The sequence below is a fragment of the Brachyhypopomus gauderio genome, chromosome 2 (genome assembly GCF_052324685.1).
Source record: "Brachyhypopomus gauderio isolate BG-103 chromosome 2, BGAUD_0.2, whole genome shotgun sequence".
Lineage (NCBI taxonomy): Eukaryota > Metazoa > Chordata > Actinopteri > Gymnotiformes > Hypopomidae > Brachyhypopomus > Brachyhypopomus gauderio.
Genome location: NC_135212.1, coordinates 2,174,451 through 2,200,000, shown reverse-complemented (window position 1 = coordinate 2,200,000; position 25,550 = coordinate 2,174,451). Strand labels below are relative to the sequence as shown.

At 46.8% G+C, this 25,550-nt stretch overlaps 1 protein-coding gene and 1 long non-coding RNA gene across 10 annotated transcripts in view; one reads left to right on the top strand and one right to left on the bottom strand.

Moving 5' to 3' along the window:
* Positions 1-585: 585 nt before the first annotated feature.
* septin9a (septin 9a) overlaps positions 586-25,550 on the bottom strand; it is a 74,094-nt gene continuing 49,129 nt past the window's right edge. For 8 of the 9 annotated variants that reach the window (XM_076982298.1, XM_076982299.1, XM_076982303.1 and 5 more), the window contains 9 exons: positions 20,302-20,502; positions 17,037-17,165; positions 16,660-16,741; positions 16,418-16,555; positions 7,195-7,312; positions 3,694-3,789; positions 3,340-3,436; positions 2,262-2,313; positions 586-2,135 (listed from right to left, as the gene is read on the bottom strand). In XM_076982298.1, the coding sequence (XP_076838413.1) occupies positions 2,003-2,135; positions 2,262-2,313; positions 3,340-3,436; positions 3,694-3,789; positions 7,195-7,312; positions 16,418-16,555; positions 16,660-16,741; positions 17,037-17,165; positions 20,302-20,502 (1,046 nt within the window). In that variant the 3' untranslated portion in view covers positions 586-2,002. Of the gene's footprint in view, positions 2,136-2,261; positions 2,314-3,339; positions 3,437-3,693; positions 3,790-7,194; positions 7,313-16,417; positions 16,556-16,659; positions 16,742-17,036; positions 17,166-20,301; positions 20,503-21,968; positions 22,365-25,550 lie in introns of those variants that run through there. The other variant, XM_076982306.1, reaches the window with a different exon arrangement.
* Positions 21,432-22,107, top strand: LOC143483549 (uncharacterized). The gene is made up of 2 exons (XR_013122510.1): positions 21,432-21,487; positions 21,826-22,107. It is a non-coding gene; the product is annotated as an uncharacterized LOC143483549 (long non-coding RNA).

The window sequence follows — 25,550 nt, the reverse complement described above, 5'->3', positions numbered from 1 at the left end:
TTAAATACTGTATTCTTAGACAGGTGTACTGACCGTTGCCTCGGTGACTGCTATAACCATAAAACATGACAGTATGGCGCATGCTTTGCACTGCCACCGTCTTTGACACGCACAGACCAGCTTTGAGCTGCACGTCGTCACTGTTAGTTCTGATTTTGTCGTTTACCCTTATGGCGTGCGTGTGAAATCACGTCCCACAGAAACGTTATTTCATTTTCAACAGGAATGACAATAAATATCCTCGTGTCTCTCTGGGTGAGGAGCAGATCGCAGGACACTGGCATGTTAATGACTGCATGAAGGGGCCTGTCACAGTAACGTGTTGGTGTCTGCTGTTAAAGGCAATCTAGTTGTCGCATGTGTGTGTGTGTGTTGGGGAGGCATCCAGGAAACACTTAGAAAGGTGATGTAAGACTTTCTCCATGAATCGACAAACACAAAGGTGAATTTCTGTTTTGACCCTTTGCAATTAATTTGTCTGATAAACAAACATCATTTTCATAATTTATTGGATTAAGTACCATCAGAATTCATCAAAGCAAGAATTTTGTGTAGGGAAAACAGATTTCAAACCAAAAGCCAATACACCATTTATAATCTTTATTTCTTTAAAATAACATATCAAAGATATTTGTGTTACTCTTAATACCAGTAAAAAAATTTAAATCACTATGAATATACAGCACAGGACAAAACCGATATTTCTCCAATTAAAAGCACTCAAAAGGTTTGGAAACACAAGGAAAGTTTTACAATTTCTCCATTCTCATTAATGCTCAGTCATGGCTTCTATAACTGGAAGGCAAGAGGAGAGACAGTAAGGCACTCTGGAGCACACTGGGACACAGCAGCACTACCAATGCTGGAAGATATATGTGTATATATATATATATGTGTGTATATAAAATCAGCATAGTTGAAAACAACAGGTGAAAATACTGATCTCATGTATTCACACTTGGGTAGAGCACCAACTAGAAGGGCACAAGTGTGATGTGGGGAGACCGAATGACGTTAGTCGGATAGAAGCACACAAACGCCGTCCTACACAAGCTGCTGCGAGACGGACGCGGAGGGTGTTGTGTGTCCGAAAGCTCCACCTGGTCTTTCTCCACAGAAGGACCAGGTCACATAAGGAAGCCCACAGTCAGGGAGACGGTCCAGGGCACTAAGGAACATTTTAAGTGTGATCTATTTATCTGGTATCTCTTTGGCCTCTTGTACAAATCACGGAATGGCTGTTGATTGGGTTTATATGTATGTATATATACGTCCGTGTGTGTGTGTACACGGCACGATAAGTGCAAGGAATCAAAAACAGTCAAAAGCAACAGCAATAAAAACTCTATGGCCTTGATAATGGCAAATTAAGGAAAATATAATCATTCTGGACTTGGACAGGTAATCATTGTCATTCTAGAATGGCATCTATGCACATGTAAACACATCCACCCCCCTCCTCCACCGTATCAAGGGCTCCTCAGAAACCAGGAGACAGGACAGGCGACGGCAGATGTTGAGTGGTGAGGGGGAGACCCTGGGTCTTCAGCAGGGGCTTCAGAGCCTGGACCTCCACAGGGTGGAGAACGCTGCACTTTCAACCACACCGAGAACTGTTCTAGACTGATAGCAGGTAACAAAAACAAGCATTTTCCTGTGAGGATAAGGAAACCCTAGAGCTGAAAAGCAAACATCTCAAGAGTTCTGCTGGGTTTCGGAAGGGTCCTGGAACGCTTCAGGCGGAAAGGGCTCGTGTGCAAGGCTGATGGGCGGTGTTAGGTGGAGGCGCTCGCCTCCCCCCCCCCCACCTGCTCCAAGGCAGGGAGGAGGACTGGTGGTGGGGGTCAACACGGGTCATTAGCGCCCCCACCCTACCTCACGGGCGGAGGGGGGGGGGGACCGGCCGACTCGGGCCAAGGCCGCGCCGGTGTGGTGCTGGGACGGGACCGGTGTGGTGCGTGGGTGGAGTAGGGGTGGAGTAGGATGGGAAAGGGTGGAGGCCCTACATCTCGTGAGAGGCTGGGTGGTGGTCTGCGAGACCGTTGGCCCGCGTGTTGTTCTCGTTGAGGCGACGGACGCGGTACATCTCGTAGTGGATGCTGCTGGTGATGTCCTTAATGTTCTGCATGTGGGTTCTGCAGGAAAGGGAAACACACCGGGAAGACCCAGTGGGGAGGACGTTACAGGGGGACACTGCTTCCACCACTCGCAGAATAAACACAACTGTTTGAAGAAAGACGTAATACAGAAACTCCACTCACCTGATAAGGAGGTCCCGCAGGTAGGCAAACTCACAATGAGCGATGTTCTCAACTGCAGAAAGGAATAGTAAACAGAGGTATTGAAAGGCCGCTTCAGCCTGAGGAGTGCAGCATGAAAGCAGACAGCAATTCCCTTATTGACGTCCACCTCGCTGACCACTTCAGCAGAAACACACCCCCACACGTTATTGGGTCAGAGTTCCACAGAGGTGCAGATAATTAGAGTGTGATTACGGACTGTAGCTAATGATGCGGCAGCGACCTGCCAGTCACCGTCCCTCCGAGATTTATTGCTGACCAGACGCAACTCGTGGGGCGGACTGGTGGGGCTCGTTCCACCAACCAAAGATATCCAACAGTGGTTCTGTGGTCAGAGAGTGACCACTGATGAAAGGCTAGAAGATGGCATGCATACAGTATGGAAACAGGAGGGCTAGAAACGCACAAGTTATGTTTAACGTAGTGGCTGGTGTTTGCATTCTCATCACCCAATAATCTAAGAGTATGACCATAATGTATGGCCTCCTTTTACGGCGTTCTTATTTCCGGCCACTGGGGGGAGCCATCAGGACCAGTGCTAGCAGGTCTGTGTAGTGCATCATTTACCCGTTCTTCTGTAATTCAATTTCTCCTAAAGCTCTCGTGAACAGATAAGGCGCACAGCCTGGCAAACGTGCACTTGCTTGGGAGCGCGGAGAGCTGTATAAATTATAGATTATGTCAAAATCAAATAAATGAGCAAGAGAAAGGCACTACGGAACCGGAGCGGAGAAACTTCCGGCGCAGGAAATTAAAGCAGGGTTAAAAAGAAAGCCTTACGAGGGAAAACTGAGCTCCACAGACAGATACCGGAGTAATTACCGCATAATTTAATTCCATAAACTCAGAGCCGCCTCTCACGGCTGTCAGGAAAAATTAACAAAACATCTCTCCTTGCTAGGTACATGGGTGTGGGGCTTTAGGGTGCGTGGTCACGGGGTGCCTGCAGGTGGCAGTGATGAGCCAGGTCACGATCACACCGAAACGACACGCAGCTCGGCAGGAACGGGGGGTGGGGGAGGCGTACGAGCTCCGGTACCTTCGATAGTTCCCCATTTGGTTTTCCGTCCCAGCAACCTCCTCCCGTTGACCTGATACTCCTGGTCACTGCCCACCACTGCAAACGGAATCATCTCCTGGGAGGAATAAGACGAGAGAGGACGGTCACCACTCGGGAGAAGACCCGACCCAGATGAGACAAACGTTCTCTGAACACCACACCCACGTTGAGCATCAACACTCCCTCAAATACGTTCACGTTCTTCTAGAAATGCCATTGCAGCACTCCTATAAAAGAGTGTGTGTGTGTGGTAGTAGTGTGTAGGTGTGAGGTGGAATCGGTGAGTGTGAGGTGTCCATTAGGTGTGAGGCACCACAGCTCACGTCCACTTACTCGGATCTTCTCATTGATCAGTCGGTCTTCTGCGTCTTCATCAAACTCCTTCTGAGGGTAGACGTCAATACTGTGGGCTCGCAGCTCTTCCCTAATCTACACACACACACACACACACACACACACACACACACACACACACACACACACACACACGATGGGGAGAGCTGTGGGATGCCCGAATCATTCAGACAGAGCCGCTGGAACACTGCACGTTTCTCAATACGGGGGAGATGACTGAACGCTGCACCATGAACAAACTCTCTCCCACCCACACGCACACACACATCAAATTAGACTACAGGAGTCAGAGAGCTTCTCAAGTAAAAGCTTTTAAACATACAGATGCAAACGTTCAAAATGAACGCTGTCCGACAGCGAGGACAATCATACGAGCGACGAGGACGTCCTCCATTTCCCGCCTCTTTAATTGCTGTTTTTTTACTGATGTGTCACTGTGCCAAGAGACGGAAGACAGAACGCAGCCACGTTATACAAACCAGGAGCAAGTCGCTCTTATCTACAGGATAAAGGGCCCATCCTGCACTTTTCTTTTAGATTTAATTGGGTATCCACTTCAAATGTTGTCTGGCTTAATGGTCAAAAAAATATTTTTACATGACCATTTATCTCTTAATAAAATTGAGTAAAAACTAGACAGGCTGTTTGTCACTCTGCCTAGGAGTGACAGATACGAGTTTAACAAGCTGTGTTCTGATTGGATGCCAGGGATTTTGCCTCAGAACCGTAATGCTAGTGGGTGGAGGCTGAATAGGTAGAGATATGTAAATGAGCTAGTTCACATGGTAGAAGAGAAAAATATAGATTTCAAAAATGTTTGCAGCCCACATTCCATATATGGAGTGCATGGCCTGGGCAAGTTTTGTAACAATATTTACAAAATTCTTCAAAAGTGTAAAGCAAAGGAAATTGAGTTTTCCCATGATGGCAGGAGAACAAACGCGGCAGCTAACGTTTAGCGGCTAACGTTTAGCGGCTAACGTTTAGCGGCTAACGTTTAGCGGCTAACGTTTAGCGGCTAACGTTTAGCGGCTAACGTTTAGCGGCTAACGTTTAGCGGCTAACGTTTAGCGGCTAACGTTTAGCGGCTAACGTTTAGCGGCTAACGTTTAGCGGCTAACGTTTAGCGGCTAACGTTTAGCGGAACAATGACTCGTGTGTTTTCGGATGCGTCTTTCTGACGGGCTGAATGACTGTGGTAAGTGAAGTCCGGGTCACACAGCCTACGTTACACACTATCTGCAAATCCTGACGTCTGTCCACATAAAACACTTTCGGGCCATTTTTATGTGGTTCCGTCCCCACCGCAGTCTTCAGTGGCCAGCATTTTGCATCATGCGTAATAGTTATACTATATATAAATAAATAAATCAAACAAACTGTGGTTGAATTTAAAGATTCAACAGCTACGTGGCACAGCCCGAGTTTTAACTAACTCCACGTGTAAAAATAAATCAGAAATGCATAAACAAATAAACGTAGTTACTGGTTGACAATTGTGGTTCTGCAAAAATAGCATGGCAGCTTGTCTACTGAAAGAGGAAATTGATCCATCACATACCCACACAGACACACCAATGAGTTAGTTATACAAGTAATAATTTGTATATTATTACTCGTAATATATTAGAACAGGGCTATTCAACTATATTTTTCTGTGGGCCAGACAGCTCTGACCTGTGGGCCAGACAATTTTCAGACCTATACCAGGGTATCTGCACATTTTTAAATCTCAAAATCAATGACTTAAGACCTTTTTAATACCTCTCACAAGAAAAAAATAATACTATTTGGCGGTTGACGAAAATTGTTGACGTTGTTGAGGCCGTATACTCCAGCGCTAGGATTCTAGCACTAGGAGCGGTTATTTTCTGCATGGTTCTAGCGCTAGATTCGGCCAAGTTCACATCACGCCAGAACAACTGAACAACACACACTTATAATAATTTAATGCCTCCCCTCATAAAATTCCAGACATTTTAAGACATTTTTAGGCCTTGAATATGGAAAACAAAATGTAAGACATTTTAAGACTTTTTAAGGACCTGCGGGTACCCTGCTATACCAATACTGTCATAGTGGATGTAAAATTGAACGTAATTTGTTGACGGGGGGTGGAGAATGTAACACTCGCGAGAAACGTGCCGCATAGAGACACGACGTGCCGTAAAGCGTCACGCAGTGTCGTAAAATGTTGCAAATAAAATGTTATTTATTTTTACGGTGGTTTATCAAATATTTATTATTATTTATAGGGAGATGGGCTGGTACAAATTCATTAAAGGTCCGGTTCTGGCCCGTGGGCCACCAGTTGAATAGCCCTGTATTTGAATATCGAACAGTGCCAGAGATGAATGATGAGGTTAATCTGACCACACCCACACAACAAACCTGTTGTTAAATATACACACTCAGAACTCCAACAGCACCAGAACCTTCCAGAAGGGATTTTCACATTGTCGTCCTCCCTGTGTGAACTGGGCTGCTGGTACATGCAGTTCCTCCGTTAGTTATGTACCCAGCAGCCATGATTCAGTCTGCACACGTGGTCCGGGCGGTTTGCATGCAGCACATCTCCCTGTGCTGTTTATGTATCCCAGTGCTCCCAGTAACTCCCAGTAACTCTAACCCAGTGCCTGTCCTCTACCACAGCACTCACATTCTCTCTACCATCAAACAGCCCTTTAATCTGGGCTCTGCCAGACAGGAAGTGATGCACTGGGACTGCCACGACATTAGCTTGACCAATCCCTAACCAGAAGAAACCTCCCTCAGCCAATCAGAAGGTATTTCTATGACTGCTTGACCCTTGAGGATCCCAAATGCTATTTTTCCCTCCCCCTGTTGTCCCTGTTGGCCACGGAGGTGACGGCGGCGAGCTGTGCGGGGACAGGGCCACGTTTCCTGGAGCTCAGAGGGGCTCCTGGAGCAGAGAGAGACGGATGACTGCTGTCAAAGCTCTCGGTCTCCCCTCTGGATGAAGCGGGCCAGCACAAACAGAGCGAGGCGCTCGCCACACGCTGCTGCAGCGATTAGGGAAGGAGCGGCGACCCCTGGCACGCCTCCGCGACATGCCTCAGCCCTACCCACAATGCACTGCGTCCAGTGCCATGGAGGAATGCCTACAGGCCCATATTTCCAAGTCTGTAAAGGGGAATGTGTAAAGCTTGAAATGTAGGATAGAATATACTGTGGGTGAAAGTAGTTCTGGCCCTCTGATATCTGACAAGAGTCCACTGGCTGCGTAAGCCTTCGGTTCGGAGATTCTGCACACGTGTCTACAAAACCAGCACAGCCTCCGCAAAAGATGTGCAACACAGCAACTGCAGAAACACACTGCAGCTCTTTCATATCGCTCATAAAGTGGGCCTCGAGAAGTCTGAGGTCCAAACATCCCAGCCGGGCCTAGGCACAGACGAAGAGGAACATTCACACCGCAGAAAAGCAGGAGGCGCATGCAGAGAGAGCTCAGCGTCTCACCTTCTTCTTGAAGAAGTCCCTCTCCTCCAGGGTCAGGGTGTCGGCCTTGGCGATGACCGGCACGATGTTCACCACTTTACTGAGGCGTCTCATGAACTCCACGTCCAGAGGCCTCAGGCTGGTGGAGAGAAACGAAGACACATAGGCATGAACTTTTCTTTCCAATTCTAGAAAGATTCCACATAATCCCAGAGCATAGGAGTCGTCTGCTAGCCTCCAGGTGACCCAGGAGACCCAGGGCGGAGTCTGCATACCCTCCCTAGTCTGAACCGCCTGGTGTAAGGCGTGTACGTTTGTATGAGTCGTTTAAATCATTCCTGCGGGTGGCGAGAGGTGCGGACGTCTGCCACAGCTGACAGGACTCACAGCGTGCGACACCGACCAGGCCCGGCAGTGCTGGGCAGATGGCCAGAGGCATGTGCACGCACGTACACACACACACACACACACACACACACACACACACACACACACACACACACACACAGGAAAAAATAATAAAATCACGCAAAACTGATCTGAGCATTTATACGAGGCCTGCACAAAACACCAGAAATCGGGATGTTTTACGAGAAAGATTTTTATGGAGAAGAGGAGAAGACACTGAACACTCTTGCTCTGCTCGGACGATCAGCTGGAGACATAAATTACCTGAATACGCCTGCAGCTCACGTCTGAGAGCGAGAGTACGGGTGTGGGGGTGTGTGCACGCTTTCAGCTAAAGGCCTAGTATTACTGCTGAGAGAAAGCTGAACGCAGTGCAGGTGAACATGACGATTACACGCTGGTTTCTCTCTCTCTCTCACACACACACACACACACACACACACACACTCGCCATTTGCTTTCTCACCATGACAACATTCCCTCACTTGCATCTGGCAGACAGGTAGAATAATGATTCACCTCCAACGTCTCTAACGATGTTTCACCGCTTCACCTTCAGGCTCGTTACAGAACTCGTTATTTCCACTGTAGTAAATGCTTCTCTGGACACTGCTGGTGCATAAATCAGTGGGTGCTGTAGCCAGGGCTGGCGGCTTAGCGACGTGGCTCTGCAGGACACGGCGCCGCGGGACACCCGCCCCGAGCTGCGGGACACCCGCCCCGAGCTGCGGGACACCCGCCCCGAGCCACTACAGCCAGGGGTGCACCAGGCACATCATATGAGCTGGTTCTTAGAAGTAGACCACTGGACACTAACAAAGAGCGTGAGGAGATGTGTGAAGTCACACACACTCTCTCCTACACACACACACACACGTGATGTGGTGGTCTTTCCAACCCAGCTGGGAATGCCCTGTTTAAGAGGCAGACACTGTAATGGCCAACTTTTGCAATGTACTGGCTAAATCAATACGCAGATGTTTAAAGGAGTGTGACCTCCTAGTGTAAGAGGAGCAGCAGCGCCCTCTATAGGGCAGTAAAGACACAGCGTTTCCTGGAGTCGGGGGGGGGGGGGGGGGGGGGGGGGGGCGAGTCCCAGAGCAGCTGCACCTGCTAGTGCGATGCTCATGTAATATTAAACATTACATATAATGTTAATAAATGAAAGCCCACACAAACCAGTGTGATGTTTGAGTAATATTAGCCTTAGTACCAAGACTTGCAACACTCACACATGCCAAAGCACACAGATGTCCCTCCAACTACAATGATGCTCTAACACAATCTGTATGTTTACCCTGATGCTTGGACAAAAATGGAGTTTAGAGTCATTTAAAATGGTGAGTGATGTTTACACACACATACACAAATGTGTAATGCACAGATCCAGACTGTACAAACATGACGTACCGTGTGTGCACCTGTGTGTGAATGCGCGCGTGTATCTTTGTGCGCACGCGTGTGCATGCATGTACTGACCAGTGTCCAGTAGGCGGTATGAAGTATATGCAGCAGTGTGTGTGTGTGTGTATGTGTGTGTGTGTATACTGACTAGGCTTGGATTTGGATCGGATCAGCCGCCGATATTTGCAAAAAATGCGTATCTGTATCGGATCGGTAGGCACGAGATCCAGTTTTTTTTTTTTCTCTTGAAAGTCCGATCCGGGTTTTCCACCCATGTAGATAATCCATTCCAATTTTGCTGTGTTTTCGCCAGTGAGAGTAAAATCCGGTGTTACACCGAAATCTGCGACCGTCGAATTCTGTGACCGCAGAGGGCGCTATTTCGCAGTTTCAGTTAGTTTCAGTTCACAGGCACGAGCGCTTGCCTGGTTTATACTTGACGCGCCGCGAGCGGCGCGAGGGTCCGCGCGGCGAAAATGACGTAATCGCTGTGGCTCCGCCCGTGCGCGAGGGCCTCGCGCGCTGTCGCGGCGCGAGGTCGTGCACCTCTCGAATTTTGTAACTTCGCGCGCGCGCCGCGCTTCAGCGCGATGGACAAAGTCATGTTTGCAGGGTTCATACACCTTTATAAGGTGGAATTAAAGCACTTGTACGTCACTTTCAAGGTCCATTTCAATATTTCCCAGCACGTTAAACCTAATTAAGTTAAATATTTATACATATACTCGAAATGAATCGAAATAATTCGCTTTTTTATCACATTATTTAATGGTGGTTTCTTTTCAAAACGCCCAATCTTAACGTCTTCACGTTCTCTCATGTTTCGTCCTGGAATTACAAGAGGCTCGTATTTGTTAACGTAATTTCAACATTTTAATGTACTTTAGCCTAAATTCCAGCACTTTCAAACCTGAAACACAAAGCAACATTAAAATGCGTCAGGTAAATGTTCATTCCCCCTTTTTTGAGGGGTGTTTCTTTATACTACCACATATCGTTTCGGACAACATTGCAAAGCCATTTACGTTTGATGCCTGACGTGTATACGGTCTCTGGTCAGGTAAAAATTTTATTTCCCCGGTTTTGCAGAGGTTTTTTATTCTCCACTGCTACCTATCACCACCTATCGTTTCGGAGAACACTGCAGCGACGCTCGCGAAAGTATAAACGCCTACACCGCTCGCGCAGGGTCGCGCGAGGTGGGCGGAGTCGCGCGCTACGGTCGCTCGCGAAAGTATAAACCAGGCTTAAGCTACGCCGACGCGCTTTCTTTTCTCGTTTTGCTGCTGTCCACGAGCCAAAATATGAGAGATGCGTGTATTTACATTTTATGTTGTCTCGCGCTTTCTTTTCTCGTTTTGCTGCTGTCCACGAGCCAAAATATGACAGATGCGTGTATTTACATTTTATGTTGTCTGTTAACAAGAATGTTTCATTACAACATTTTTACACGTGACGACAGGAGTAAAGTCAGCCAATACATACGCCTGACAATAGCAAACTTTTCATAAGTAAGTTATGTAAGCTGCTGTTATTTGGACCTCATTCCGAATGGTAATTATACACTTCTGAATAAAATGTTTAAATATAGTCTACTAAAACGTTTTTGCTATCACTGTTTTCTGTTATTGTGGAGTCACAGTGGGTGATGTGTTTCCATGGTAGATGTGACAGATGTGCCTTGGCATGTGGTCACCAGTTCTTAATATGTGACCCCACTGAATTTCCACCTATAATCATTTTGAAAACAGCCATGTCTTTCCTGGTGACCTACCATCCCGTCACCTTATTAGACAGAAAAAAAAATTATGACTGGAATGGACAAGTGCACTTTGGAATAGGGGTCACCGATTCTGACGGCTGCTGTCTAAATATGTGACCCTACTGATTCTACAGGTACAATTATTCAAAACACAGCCATGTCTTTCCTGGTGACCTACCATCCCTTCACCTTATTAGACAGAAAAAAAAATCACGACTGGAATGGACAAGTGCACTTTGGAATAGGGGTCACCGATTCTGACGGCTGCTGTCTAAATATATGTGACTGCTGTCCATCTCCATACAAACTAGTTAAAACCCAACCAAATGTTTTCAGGTGACTTACCATCCCTACACCTGTTAGCCAAAGAAAAACATTCATGAATGGAGTGGACAGACTGACCGTGGCATAGGGGTCACCCATTCTGACATTCTCACATAATGTCCATTATGAATAAGACCAAATGATAGAAACCAAAATTTTACTAAAACATGAACATTAATTCCTTTTATTAACAACCAAGAAGAATAAACTTTTAAACAATTCACAAAAGTAACCAAAACTATAAATTATGTTAATCCTTTGTCATTATTCTTTAAACAAGATTAAGACAGTGAGTCCTTTGCCACACGTATAATAAAATATAATTAAATAATAATAAATAATACTCTCCTCATCCTCATACTTATATACATGCAAGGCAGATGTAGGGCTTCTTTATGTTGGGATTTCCAACACATGTTATGTGGTACCACCGTGTGCAGTTGTCACACTGGATCTGTAATCAAGAAATATATATATATATGTTTAGAGTCAATGTCCTAACTGCACTTTTGTTTGTTTCCCCGAACTTGCATGTACAGCGGGTAAAATAAGTATTGAACACGTCACCATTTTTCTCAGTAAATATATTACTAGAGGTGCTAATGAAATGAAATTTTCACCAGATGTCGGTAACAACCCAAGTGATCCATACATACAAAGAAATCAAACCATATGTAACGATCTGCGCAGGGCAGAACAGGTAGACGGACACAAACGCTGAGGAGAGCGAGATTTATTACAGGAAATTCCAAAAGCAGCGTCGATGTAACAGGCATGGGTCAAACCGGGCAGGCAGTCAGGACACGAAATACGGACAGACATAGCGAACACAACAAGGAAGACTCACGGAACAGCAGCACTAGGGCGAACAGGCAAAACACAGAGGAAAAACAAAAAGACCGACAACTAGACCTGGGAGACACAGGGATTAATATACACAGGACTAAACTAGGGACAGGTGATGACAATGACACAGGGGCGTGGTAACAAACAAGGAATCCATCAAAACCAACGAGCAGGGCGGGACAAACAGGCAGGGAACACGGACATGAGGGAACCCAGAGTGACAGCTACGAGAGGGGGCGTTGCCCTACGTGACACCATAAATGTCCAGAAATTACGTTATTTGTAATAATGTGAAATGACACAGGGAAAAAGTATTGAACACATGAAGAAAGGGAGGTGTAAAGAGGCATGGAAAGCCAAGACACCAGCTGAACTCTCTCAGTAATTAGAAAGCAAGCCTGCCCCTTGTCAGTGCAAATTAATATCAGCTGGTTCAGTCCCAAATGATGGCCAGCTATCACACAAGAAACATCTGATGATGGGTAAAAGTAAAGAGCTCTCTCAAGACCTTCGCAACCTTATTGTTGCAAAGCATAATGATGGCATCGGTTACAGAAGAATTTCTAAACTTCTGAATGTTCCAGTGAGCACTGTTGGGGCCATAATTCGGAAGTGGAAAGAACATCATTTCACCATAAACCGACCACGACCAGGTGCTCCTCGCAAGATTTCTGACAGAGGAGTGAAAAGAATTATCAGAAGAGTTGTTCAAGAGCCAAGGACCACTTGTGGAGAGCTTCAGAAAGACCTGGAATTAGCAGGTACGAGTGTTTCAAAGAAAACAATAAGTAATGCACTCAACCGCCATGGCCTATATGCACGCTCACCACGCAAGACTCCATTGCTGAAGAAAAAGCCTTTTGAAGCTCGTATAAAGTTTGCTGCACAACATTTAGACAAGCCTGTGAAGTACTGGGCTTAAATGGTACTGCACATCACCCCAAGAACACCATACCAACAGTGAAGTTTGGAGGTGGGAACATCATGGCATGGGGCTGTTTTTCAGCATATGGTACTGGCAAACTTCAAATAATTGAAGGAAGGATGAATGGAAAAATGTACAGAGACATTCTTGAGAAAAATCTGCTTCCGTCTACCAGGATGATGAAGATGAAACGTGGCTGGACATTTCAGCAAGACAATGACCCCAAACACACAGCCAAGGAAACTCTCAATTGGTTTCAGAGAAAGAAAATAAAGCTGCTGGAATGGCCCAGCCAATCGCCTGACTTGAACCCAATAGAAAATCTATGGAAAGAACTAAAGATCAGAGTTCATAGAAGAGGCCCACGAAACCTTCAAGATTTGAAGACTGTTTGTGTGGAAGAATGGGCCAAAATTACACCTGAGCAATGCATGCGACTAGTTTCTCCATACAGGAGGCGTCTTGAAGCTGTCATTGCCAACAAAGGCTTTTGTACAAAGTATTAGATACATTTCAGTAAGCGTGTTCAATACTTTTTCCCTGTGTCATTTCACATTATTACAAATAACGTAATTTCTGGACATTTATGGTTTGATTTCTTTGTATGTATGGATCACTTGGGTTGTTACCGACATCTGGTGAAAATTTCATTTCATTAGCACCTCTAGTAATATATTTACTGAGAAAAATGGTGACGTGTTCAATACTTATTTTACCCGCTGTACATGCAAGTTCGGGGAAACAAACAAAAGTGCAGTTAGGACATTGACTCTAAACATATATATATATATTTCTTGATTACAGATCCAGTGTGACAACTGCACACGGTGGTACCACATAACATGTGTTGGAAATCCCAACATAAAGAAGCCCTACATCTGCCTTGCATGTATATAAGTATGAGGATGAGGAGAGTATTATTTATTATTATTTAATTATATTTTATTATACGTGTGGCAAAGGACTCACTGTCTTAATCTTGTTTAAAGAATAATGACAAAGGATTAACATAATTTATAGTTTTGGTTACTTTTGTGAATTGTTTAAAAGTTTATTCTTCTTGGTTGTTAATAAAAGGAATTAATGTTCATGTTTTAGTAAAATTTTGGTTTCTATCATTTGGTCTTATTCATAATGGACATTATGTGAGAATGTCAGAATGGGTGACCCCTATGCCACGGTCAGTCTGTCCACTCCATTCATGAATGTTTTTCTTTGGCTAACAGGTGTAGGGATGGTAAGTCACCTGAAAACATTTGGTTGGGTTTTAACTAGTTTGTATGGAGATGGACAGCAGTCACATATATTTAGACAGCAGCCGTCAGAATCGGTGACCCCTATTCCAAAGTGCACTTGTCCATTCCAGTCGTGATTTTTTTTTCTGTCTAATAAGGTGAAGGGATGGTAGGTCACCAGGAAAGACATGGCTGTGTTTTGAATAATTGTACCTGTAGAATCAGTAGGGTCACATATTTAGACAGCAGCCGTCAGAATCGGTGACCCCTATTCCAAAGTGCACTTGTCCATTCCAGTCATAATTTTTTTTTCTGTCTAATAAGGTGACGGGATGGTAGGTCACCAGGAAAGACATGGCTGTTTTCAAAATGATTATAGGTGGAAATTCAGTGGGGTCACATATTAAGAACTGGTGACCACATGCCAAGGCACATCTGTCACATCTACCATGGAAACACATCACCCACTGTGACTCCACAATAACAGAAAACAGTGATAGCAAAAACGTTTTAGTAGACTATATTTAAACATTTTATTCAGAAGTGTATAATTACCATTCGGAATGAGGTCCAAATAACAGCAGCTTACATAACTTACTTATGAAAAGTTTGCTATTGTCAGGCGTATGTATTGGCTGACTTTACTCCTGTCGTCACGTGTAAAAATGTTGTAATGAAACATTCTTGTTAACAGACAACATAAAATGTAAATACACGCATCTGTCATATTTTGGCTCGTGGACAGCAGCAAAACGAGAAAAGAAAGCGCGAGACAACATAAAATGTAAATACACGCATCTCTCATATTTTGGCTCGTGGACAGCAGCAAAACGAGAAAAGAAAGCGCGTCGGCGTAGCTTACGCAGCATTCGTAAAGCGCTCGTGCCTGTGAACTGAAACTAACTGAAACTGCGAAATAGCGCCCTCTGCGGTCACAGAATTCGACGGTCGCAGATTTCGGTGTAACACCGGTCCGCATTTTCCAGCACACCTTCAGTACACGAGCATAGCGTCTCCCCAATTTAGCTCAGTGGCATCTCCTAAACATTAAGACGGCCGTGTAAATTTGAAGTTATCTGTAAAAATGTCAGTTGTGTGGGATTATTTTACCTTAAAGGACGACAAAGACGAAGAGGTAGAGTGCAACATATGCCACAGTAAAGTCAAGTGTGGTGGTAAAGCTGTAAGAACTTTTAATACAACAAATCCAATCAAGCGTTTAGCGAAATACCACCATAAACAACATGAAGAGTTTCTAATGAAAACCGAAGACAAAAAGAAAGGTCCTACACAACTAACACTGGCAGAAACGTTTGAATTGAAGGGAGTGTATAGATGGGGATGGAGCAGCAAAGTGTGGAGTAGAAGGCATTTTACTTTTAATTACTTTACGATATGTGCACGGATTTTTTATTTTTTTTTTAGCTTTGGGTTACACTTGTTCAAGAGCATTGGTGAGTACTCAAGAGTACTGATAGATGTTAATGTTAATAGACTATTTGTTAATAGACTATTTTCTATTCAGGTTGTGTGTTTTGCTTTTTTAATAGCAATTTACAATATTATTTGCACTTATGGCTTTTTAAGCCTTGGGTTACGGATGCCATTTCTGTTTGTTATTTATAATTTTGTCTATTTTGAGTTTTTTAATTGCTAAATAAACAAGTCAGTTTCTTCTTACCAACCATTGTGTATTATTCAAACACACCTAATTCAGCTGACTACTTATCAAGAGTAAAATGCTTTTCAACATGAGTTTGACAACAAAGTTGGCTAAATAACTTTAAACTTTAATACATGCTCGGCTAGGCCGGTATCGGAAGTGCAAATAAATATCTGTATCGGATCGGAAGTTCAAAAAGCTGGATCGGGACATCCCTAGTACTGACCAGTGTCCAGTAGGTGGTTTGAAGTATATGCAGCAGTGTGTGTGTGTGTGTGTGTGTGTGTACTCACCAGTGTCCAGTAGGTGGTATGAAGTATATGCAGCAGTGTGTGTGTGTGTGTGTGTGTGTGTACTCACCAGTGTCCAGTAGGTGGTATGAAGTATATGCAGCTGTGTGTGTGTGTGTGTGTGTGTGTGTGTGTGTGTGTGTACTCACCAGTGTCCAGTAGGTGGTATGAAGTATATGCAGCAGTGTGTGTGTGTGTGTGTGTACTCACCAGTGTCCAGTAGGTGGTATGAAGTATATGCAGCAGTGTGTGTGTGTGTACTCACCAGTGTCCAGTAGGTGGTATGAAGTATATACAGCAGTGTGTGTGTGTACTCACCAGTGTCCAGTAGGTGGTATGAAGTGTGTGTGTGTGTGTGTGTGTGTGTGTGTGTGTGTGTGTACTCACCAGTGTCCAGTAGGTGGTATGAAGTATATACAGCAGTGTATGCGTGAGTCTGGGATGATCTTCTTCCTCTCGATGTTGATCTCCTCCTGCAGGTACTGCTCATACTGCTGGTTGATGAACCTCATGATGGGCTGCCAACTATAATGGGAGGGGGAGCAGGAGGAGACATGAGCTGCAGGACCAGCAGGTGGGCCATGGGGCTGGGGGCGGGGTCTTGGGCCGGGGGGGCGGGGTTTGTTTACCAGTTCTCATTGTTGATCTGATCCCCGAAGCCTGGTGTGTCTATGACGGTCAGCTTCATTCTCACACCTTTTTCTTCAATATCTGTGCAGAGGAGAGGCTATATAAACTGAAGTGTAAACACACACCCAATAACCTTATCTAGATCACCGTTTCACAACTCAATAAATGGGGCCCAGTGTGTGCAATAATATACACAAATCAAGTTAACATTTATTATTAATTAAATGAAAAGTTGTTACATTTTACATCAAGTGTAAGTCTGTAAGGCAATTCTACACTCCAACTACATCAACCTGAAGCCTTGAGCAGGGCGTGGAGAAGTGAGTGGGGGTCTGTGGTGGTGCAGTGGTGGTGGGTGGAGGCTCAGACTCTTTACCGTGGCTGATCGACTTGATCTCGATGGTTTTTGGGATTCGGTCCTCAGCTGTGCCCATTACTGACTTACGGCTCACTTTAGACTTGAAGAGGGTGTTCATCAGCGTGGACTTGCCCAAGCCACTCTGCCCTGCGTGTACGTACACACACACACACACACACACACACACACACACACGGTGAGAGAGAAGACGTAATAGCACATGTTGACAAAAGCCAGCTCCAAATAACTCTTCACACAAACACATGCACTCCAGCACACGCAGGCATTCCAACATCACACACGGTCCAGAGCGCCGCACGACCAGAGTCCTCAAAGCTACACACAACAATACCAAAATAGGTGCTGAAGTGCTGAACCCAAATACCCCTGCAGCCTTTCTGCCAACACTCAAACAGCCCTTACTCCAGGGATCCATCCCCCCACCCGCCCCCGCCTCCGAGAAGACACACTCGCGTTTGTGCTCACGCCAGTCTGTGGCGTTGCCCGACCCGCACGGCCCACAGACCTCCTTCAGCTCGGCATGCGCCCCCCCCCCCCCGGTCCCCCCCAGCCGGGACGGGACGGGCCGGGCTCGGGAGGAAAGGAGGGGGGCGGTGAGAACGATGTGGAAAGGCCACGTTAAAACATGCGGTGGAATGGAAGAGGGGCTGACCTGGGGTCAGCGGGGAGGGGGCGAGTGTGGGGGAGGCTGCAGCTGGTCGGCTAGCCGAGGTGCTAGCGCTCCGCTCATGAACGACTAAGCTATGTGGAGTCTACGTTGGGGCTATGAAGGAACTGGACTCACTGATGAGCTATGTGAGGGCATGGCTCTGGGGGTGGGGCTACATGTGAACTGGACCCAGAGGGCGGGGCTATAGAGGAACAGGGCTCCGAGGGCGGGACCTTGGCTCTCTCTGGTGGCCCTGACCTGGTCAACTCAGCAGGCCTGACCTACAAAATCACACCAGCAGCTGCGTTCAGGAACACACAGTTCAAACTGTCACGTTCAAACTGTCGCGTGAACCTCAATTTCTCTCTCTCTCACACACACACACACACACCAACACACACTCCTGTTAAAGTATGGAGGGAGTAACGAAAGGGAACAAGCTACTATTCAGTGTTGGAAAAGCTCAGTTTTTCCAGTTTTCACACACTCCAACACCCAAGTTATATCAAGACACTTGATGTCACTGACGCTTGGAATTCGCAGATCTGGCAACATGTTCACATATCGTGCCCCAATCTTAGTTACAGCTGTCGCGGCAAATTACAGCCAAACACACCAGCTGTCAGCTCACTACAGGCTCCTCTTTATAAACCTACCCTGGCTGTGACGGAGAACACACACCATCTAAACACTGCACCAATTCTGGGCAATAATCTATATTTAACAAAGTGATTATATGCGCTGATTTATCACAAATACAATTCTATCACTGACATAATAGCCACAAGGTTTCATTGTATAATGTGTGCTTATACTGTATTGTGTATTAATCATGACAGCAATATAGTTACAATTATTGAGATATACAACAATATACATTATTGACAAAATGTTATAGGGTCATTTGGCTTTTGGGTGAAATTTCAGGATGAACCTAAATGCACTCTGACCTTTACAGGTGAATATAACGTGACCTTCTCTAAACATTTGAGTGCACACAGTTGTTCAATGTCTCAGCTTGCTGTTGTCCAACAAGGAGCTTAATGGCAAAATTCACAACAGGTGTTTAAAAAGTCATCATCATGTTGTTCACATTTTGACATCATGAGACCAAGACGACACCCGACTGATGAAGAGCCTCACCATTACGAGGCTTCAACCAGGAAGTTCTCAGAGCCACTGAGCTTGGCGTGATGAAGGCTACACAACTCCAGGCACATTTAGTTGGAGGGGAGAGGAACCTCAGACCATTGAACACCATTTGCATCAGAGAGGTCTGCCTGCTAGATGTACTGCTCACCAGATGAGCCTTTGGTGGTGGTGGTGGTATTACAGTGTGGGCAGGTGTGTCTGGTCAATACAGAACTGCCCTACAATTTGTGACAAATTGTACACCATGTACAAATTACATTACAATTACAACTACATGTACAAATCACATTGTACATGTAATGGAAGAACACTAATCCAGTCCTTGTGCCTCTGCATGATCAACACAGGCCTAATTTCATCTTCATGGACGACAATACTCCAGCTCACCGAGGTCACATCATTGGGGAATGGCTGCTGGAGATGGTTACCTCAAACGGAGTGTGCCTGCACCTTCTCCAGACCAGGAACCCAATAAAAACGAGAGTCACCATGTAGAGGCTTGTAAACTCCATGGCCCAGAATCTTAATGACCTGAGGGCCGCCCTTCAAGAAGAGGGCGAAGTCACGCCTCAGCAGACAATAAGTCCACTTGTGGACAGCACGAGACGTCCTTGTAATTGACGCTCAATTACGACACCTTTTCAAGTTTATGAGCATTATGGGATTATGGGCGTAGAGTAGAGCGTTTAGCTCCAACCTGACCATTTCAGGGTCACCATTTGCACTCATTTACAGATGGAGATCGTACGAGAGTAGATTGGACTTTCTCTTTCCGTTTCATGTAGATAAGCAGACGTCCTTCAATCATCAACCCGTCACTCCTTCTGCACAACTCGCATCACTTCTGTGGTGACGCGTTTGCGCTGTGGAGCGAGAATCAGGTCTACCATGAGGTCCTACGATTTCTTTGTCTCACTTACATTATAACTCTTTGCCAAAGTACAAATGTATTAAATTACAGTCTTGCATTGTCTCGTGCAAAATGCATGTTAATTACAGAATAACAGTGGTATCCTGCTCATGTAGACTATTAAATGCAATCTTTCCTATTATTAAACCCATTCGTTGCTATTATTTAACGTAATCTTGTAAAATTACGAACTATCCAGAAATGTCAAGAAGTCAACAGAGGCATTTTAAAGGACATTAGAGCACATTAAGCCTCAGGGCGAAACAGAACACACCCCCAATAATTTGCAACAACACTGACCCAGATTCAAAATACCACAATAATCCCGACCATCGATCAGGGACTCGACGCTACAGCGGAGCTACAAACTCCATTTATGGCCGAGCTAAACTCCAGGTAGTGCTGTGAGCGGCAGCAGGCCCTGGGGTAGCTCTCAAACTGTCTTCATCCAACATGCAGTGCTGCGTTGCCTCAGTCAACTTATGTTATAGTCGTAGCCATGACTGACACGCCATTGCTCTACAGCGGACAGGAAGGGGCGGAGTCCTCACCCACTACCATGATGTTGAGCTCGAAGCCCTGCTTCATGGCCTTCCTCCTCATCTGCTCCAAAATGGCGTCGATGCCCACGTAGCTGAAGTCCACGGCGGGCTTGTCCGGGCCGGCGGCCGGCGGTGGCTCAGTGAGTCCGGCCTCCGCCATGCTGCTGAGACTGCTGCTAGTGGAGCTGTGGCTGGAACTGACCTCTGACCCTGCAGATACAGGCAGAAGACACACAGAGTCACGCGGTGTCGAAAGGGAGAATGGCGGCGATGGCAGGGGCCCAGGCACTGGCGGAGGAGGAGGAGGAGCAGAGAGATGAAGAACACATCAGGAATACATGAGAGAGAAGCTCACAGTACCACTTTGAGTCCCATTACGCACTCAAAGAAAATTTTCAAAACATTTAACCAAACTAGAGACCACACAAAGACGTTCCTCCAAACGTCTCACAAACCACTTCACTCTCAGACAATACTGACCAACGTGATTTCTGAGGTCAAACAGCCTGTGGGGAAACAATGTTTCTGCACCGCTGGGAAGTAGAAACGTAAACACTGGACACGCTTAAACACAGGCTGAAAGCATCCTGCACATTCTCATTGGTGGACTGTTCTTGTGCCAAAAAAGTTCTTACTCATCTCCTAATGTATCTACGTAATCCGGTGCTAATCCAGGGATCCAGTTATTCGGCTATAATCCATCCCATGGACGTAGGCTCATGAACAGGTCAACCCATCCCCTCCCTCAAGTGCTATGGCTATCAGATAAATTGCAAGAGGCCCAAAAGATCTTATTACTCACTCGCAAAGCAGCCCCGGTGTAAGCTCAGTTGACCCTAGCTTCTGTGTCTATTGGTTAATCAGTGAAACCATCAGTTAAAACCGTTCCGATGTAAACACGAACAAAAAGTAGAATTTTGTTTTATTTTTTTAACTGCAAAGTAATAGCGAAAGTAGTTCGTTAGTTTAACTGCTGGGAAACAAGTTTAACAACTGCTAGTGTGATGAGAAACGGCGCATTTTCACAGAGCGAAGCCGCACAACGGCGTCAATAACCAAAAGGCGCTACTTCCTGACGACAAAAGGTGTCGCGGGCCAAGAGATGAGAGGCAGCAGTAATATGAAGAGAGCCCCTGCCCCGGAGATATGATCATCCTGACGGACGCCATTACCTTCTGTGAAACGCACAGCGATGGTACGTTCACACGGCACCGAGACTAAAACGTAGGGAAACGGTTTACAATCAGACAATGAAAAATCAGTGAATGACAAATGTACGACAGTCCTGGGACACCCAAGAAAACTGGTGTTTAGGACTCCGGTAAGTAGCAGCCCTCGAGTGGACGTGCACCGGCGGGGGAGAGCAGACCCGTAACCGGAGCTGTTCTCCTGGCCCGGTACCAGCCATTCAGGAAGGCGTCAGTGCCTCACGGACCGGACGGCCAGCAAAGGCCCAGCTGTCAGATTCCATCGCTTACAAAAAAATATGAAGATAAAGATCACGCTTTGCTCGCACGTTATGCTGCGTTACAGGTTCGATGAGGCATCCCGGCGACACAGAGCCCGCGGTGCTGTAGCTGACGGACCCGGTGGAGGAGGAACGGAGGAGACGAGGAGAGCTGGAGGGAGTTGGAGGGGAAGCCAGAGGACGAGAGTGCGAGAGAGAGAGTGCTTACCTGAGAGAGGAGGAAGCAGACGCCAGCGTACGTGTAGCAGCGAGAAGAAGGAACGTGGCTCCCGGCCAGAAACGTGTGACGGCAACACTGTACAAAGGACAAAACTGACCACGGGTGCCTGTTCTCTTCCTCCCTCGCTCTCTCTCTCTCTGCATCTCCCCCCTCCCTCTCTCTCTCTCTCTCTTTCACACTCACTACTCCTTAACCACTACTGCAGGCACCACACGCAGCCCTCCTTCAGCCTCTCTGTGGCACTCCTCAGTGAGGGAGTCACTCCTGCTTTCTGATTGGTGGTGCGGTCAGAAAGACAAATGGGGAAAACCCCACATTCTCCAACGAGAGTCAAACCAGCCCTGCTCCTTCCCCCCTGCTGCTGAAGCACTGGGAATATCCAGCCAGATCTTGGCAGGCATCAGCAGCTCTCCTCAACTTTGAACAAAAAAACCTCTTTCCTGAAATTAGTCATAGGCAGAGAGTCCATGAACAGAGACTCATACTTTCCCCACCACAGTGTTTTCACTGCAGAAGATGAGATGACACACCTAGCCAACATCTCACATGGCCAGCAACCCACTTCCTGAGGTTCTCTGCACCCTTCCAGTCATTCAATAGCACTGTACGGATGGGTGCGAACACACACACACACACACACACACACACACACACACACACACACCCCTCCTCGTTTCCTTTCAGGCACGTCAAGGCTACATGCACCTTCACAACCCCCCCCCCCCCCCCCCCCCCCCCCCCACTTCATCCTCTTGAACAGTAATTTTCCCCCCCAAACCTCTGCATCTGTATCACGGTATTGTTGAAACCTACGAGCTGCATTCCAGTAGAGAGACCCTACAGAGGTGGAGAGAAGGTGAAAGGTCACGGCTGAATCCTTCAGGGCCGTGTTTCCTGCTTTGGTCATGGTTCTGGCCCGCTGCCCCTCATTGTGGGTACTGGGTGGGTGTTCGTCAATCTACCATCTAAACTTCTGTTTGGACAGAGAAGGGCGTTCAGCTCCTCTCTGCACTCCAGGGGGGGTGGACCGCCACGCCGGCTCTAGTGTGCACACCAGTGTGTGCACTATTTCACCAGTCACCGTGACACTGCAGCTGTAGGGGCCCTACAGGACAGACGAAGGCAGCTAAACGCTCGCTAGCTCAGAATCCCGATGACGGCTCGTCTTCTCCGGCCGCGGTCGAGCGCCAAGCGTGCGTCCGGCACCCGCGGTGCTCTTGAAGGTCGTCCCACAAGCACGGCAGTCCTGCAGGGGGCAGGAGGGGGAGCCGAGAACGTTTAAAACCCACCACGAACACATTCCAGCAGATACCGGCTTGGTGAACCGAGACAGCGCTCTGTTCCACTGTGCATCACCATAATGTGTTCCCAGTACTTCCTGCGCACCACCATAATGTGTTCCCACTACTTCCTGTGCACCACCATAATGTGTTCCCACTACTTCCTGTGCACCACCATAATGTGTTCCCAGTACTTCCTGCGCACCTCAGGGACAGTCACTCAATGTTACAAAGCACTTTAAAAAACACCTTTATGTACAGATTTTGGCTATACGCCTACAGTGAAATATTGATTCTGTAGATCTACGTCGTACAAAATACCGACCCTAACCAGAACCACCACCACGCCCCCCTCCCCCTCTTCTTACTCTTGAAACAGCTACAGCATCCCATGGAATAAAACAGTCATCAATCATCTTCATAGCACTGAACTCTGTGACTCTGTGACAACGAGTTGGCCCCACCACGTCGCATCTCCAAAACGTTTCCTCTCCATCTCGTGGCGACGGCGACACTCTTCCTGGGGGGCTGCTGGCCAGGAGCCCACCCACCCCGTGGCACCGAGCGGCTGTGAGCGTCCATCCACGGAGCGTTCAGCCCGCAGTGAAGGGCGGGGCCAAGCTCGTGAGGCTGGGGAACATTAACACCACATCATCGCTGGAAGACGACGGCAAGCAACTGGCGTAACCCAACGCTCTGGCGCTCGGACGGGCCTACAGAAGTGCGCCGGTCCGCATTATACACGCGAGAGGCACTGGCTTCCATACGAAACCGATCACACACACTCCGTCAATTTCTCTAGAAAAGCCAGCAAGCGACACCAGCGTTGAAACCGGATAGCGCGGCTGCTCGAGCAACTTGCTGGTCTTTGGTTTTGAGAAGAATCTAACGCTTCGAAAAATCGCAGGACCACAGCTGGCAATGAGCGGGACTGAAAACGGCTGTCGGCCCACTTCCTGTCATGTCCCGCTAAATGGCCGTTATGACAGGAAGTGTCCACCCCCCCCCCCCCCCCAAGACCATCAGTCTGCGCTGGAGAAGCCGGGGACCAGAGACCGACACAAACGGCTTGAGGTTTTCTGGCGTCTGACCAGAAGCGCCGAGTGCACGCTCGAGTTCACCAGAGCCGTCATCCATCCCACCAATTAGTGGAAGCAGAGGGCTCATTATCTACACTCATCCAGTTCCACGTTGGACTTCAGGCTGCCATGGGTCTGCCTTTCTAAACAGAGCGGCTTTCGCAATACGCCGCGTGTTGAATGAATCCAGAGAGACTGCGAGTGATTTTGCCGTTTCAAAGTGACAAACAAAAGTTTCCACAGGAAACGAGAAATCTTCTTCGGTCTGCTTTCATTTAGTGGGAAGTGTGGGAAAAGGTAGCCGTTCCCCGTGGTTACGAACTATTAGCTGTGCACCGAAACACAAGCACCATAACAAACTAACGAAGGAAGGAAGAAAGCTATTATTGTAGGACATGGGTCAGTGGAGCAGTAACGTCACTTCCTGGGTCACGTAATGGGTGGTTGTACGCGGACACGAGTTACTCCAGCAGGGCCAAGAGACGGCGATTATGTGGTAGACGGACGTGTATCTGTGAGATGGACGTGCACCATCTGTCTTTGGATAGGGATCCCATGTAGCTCACGTCCAAAGGGATTAAAGCATCTGCCAAAAATGTCCTGTTTTCGTAGAGCTGTAGACCCATGTACAGTTCAGACAACCAACTCCTGCCCAAAGGCAAATCTGACAGTCACACTAAGAAAAACCCCATGATCATCAAAGAAGGTTTTAATGAAACAGACGACGGCTCAGATTGCGAGCCAGATGCAAGAACCAGCCCTGGCGTCTGCGAGAGCAAAACCAGCTGGTAAACCGTGTGACCCGTTTGAATACCGCCAGAGGAGCGGACACTGGGAAAGACGTGGAGCAGACATGGCAATAAGCCATGGGTTAAAGCAAGAAATTTTCATTTGACTGAAAAATTTTTCCTGGCAAAAGACAATGCCAGCAATTACTGAAAATGTAGTGTAGTTGGGACACGGCCTCTTTTGCCTAATTCTACACAATAAACACATTTATAAAGTATATTTATCTAAACAGCCTGTGTAAGGAGAGAAGAGAGAATGAACACCTGAGCAATAAATGTACATAAATGTTTATATAATGGAGTTATCTGGGGGTCCTCTTCCAGAAAATTATTTAAAGATCAAGTCAAATTTAGTGAATCCTGGTGAGAGGTATGAAGCTCTCTTGTTTTTATCAGATTCACCATCGCAAAAACATAAGCCGT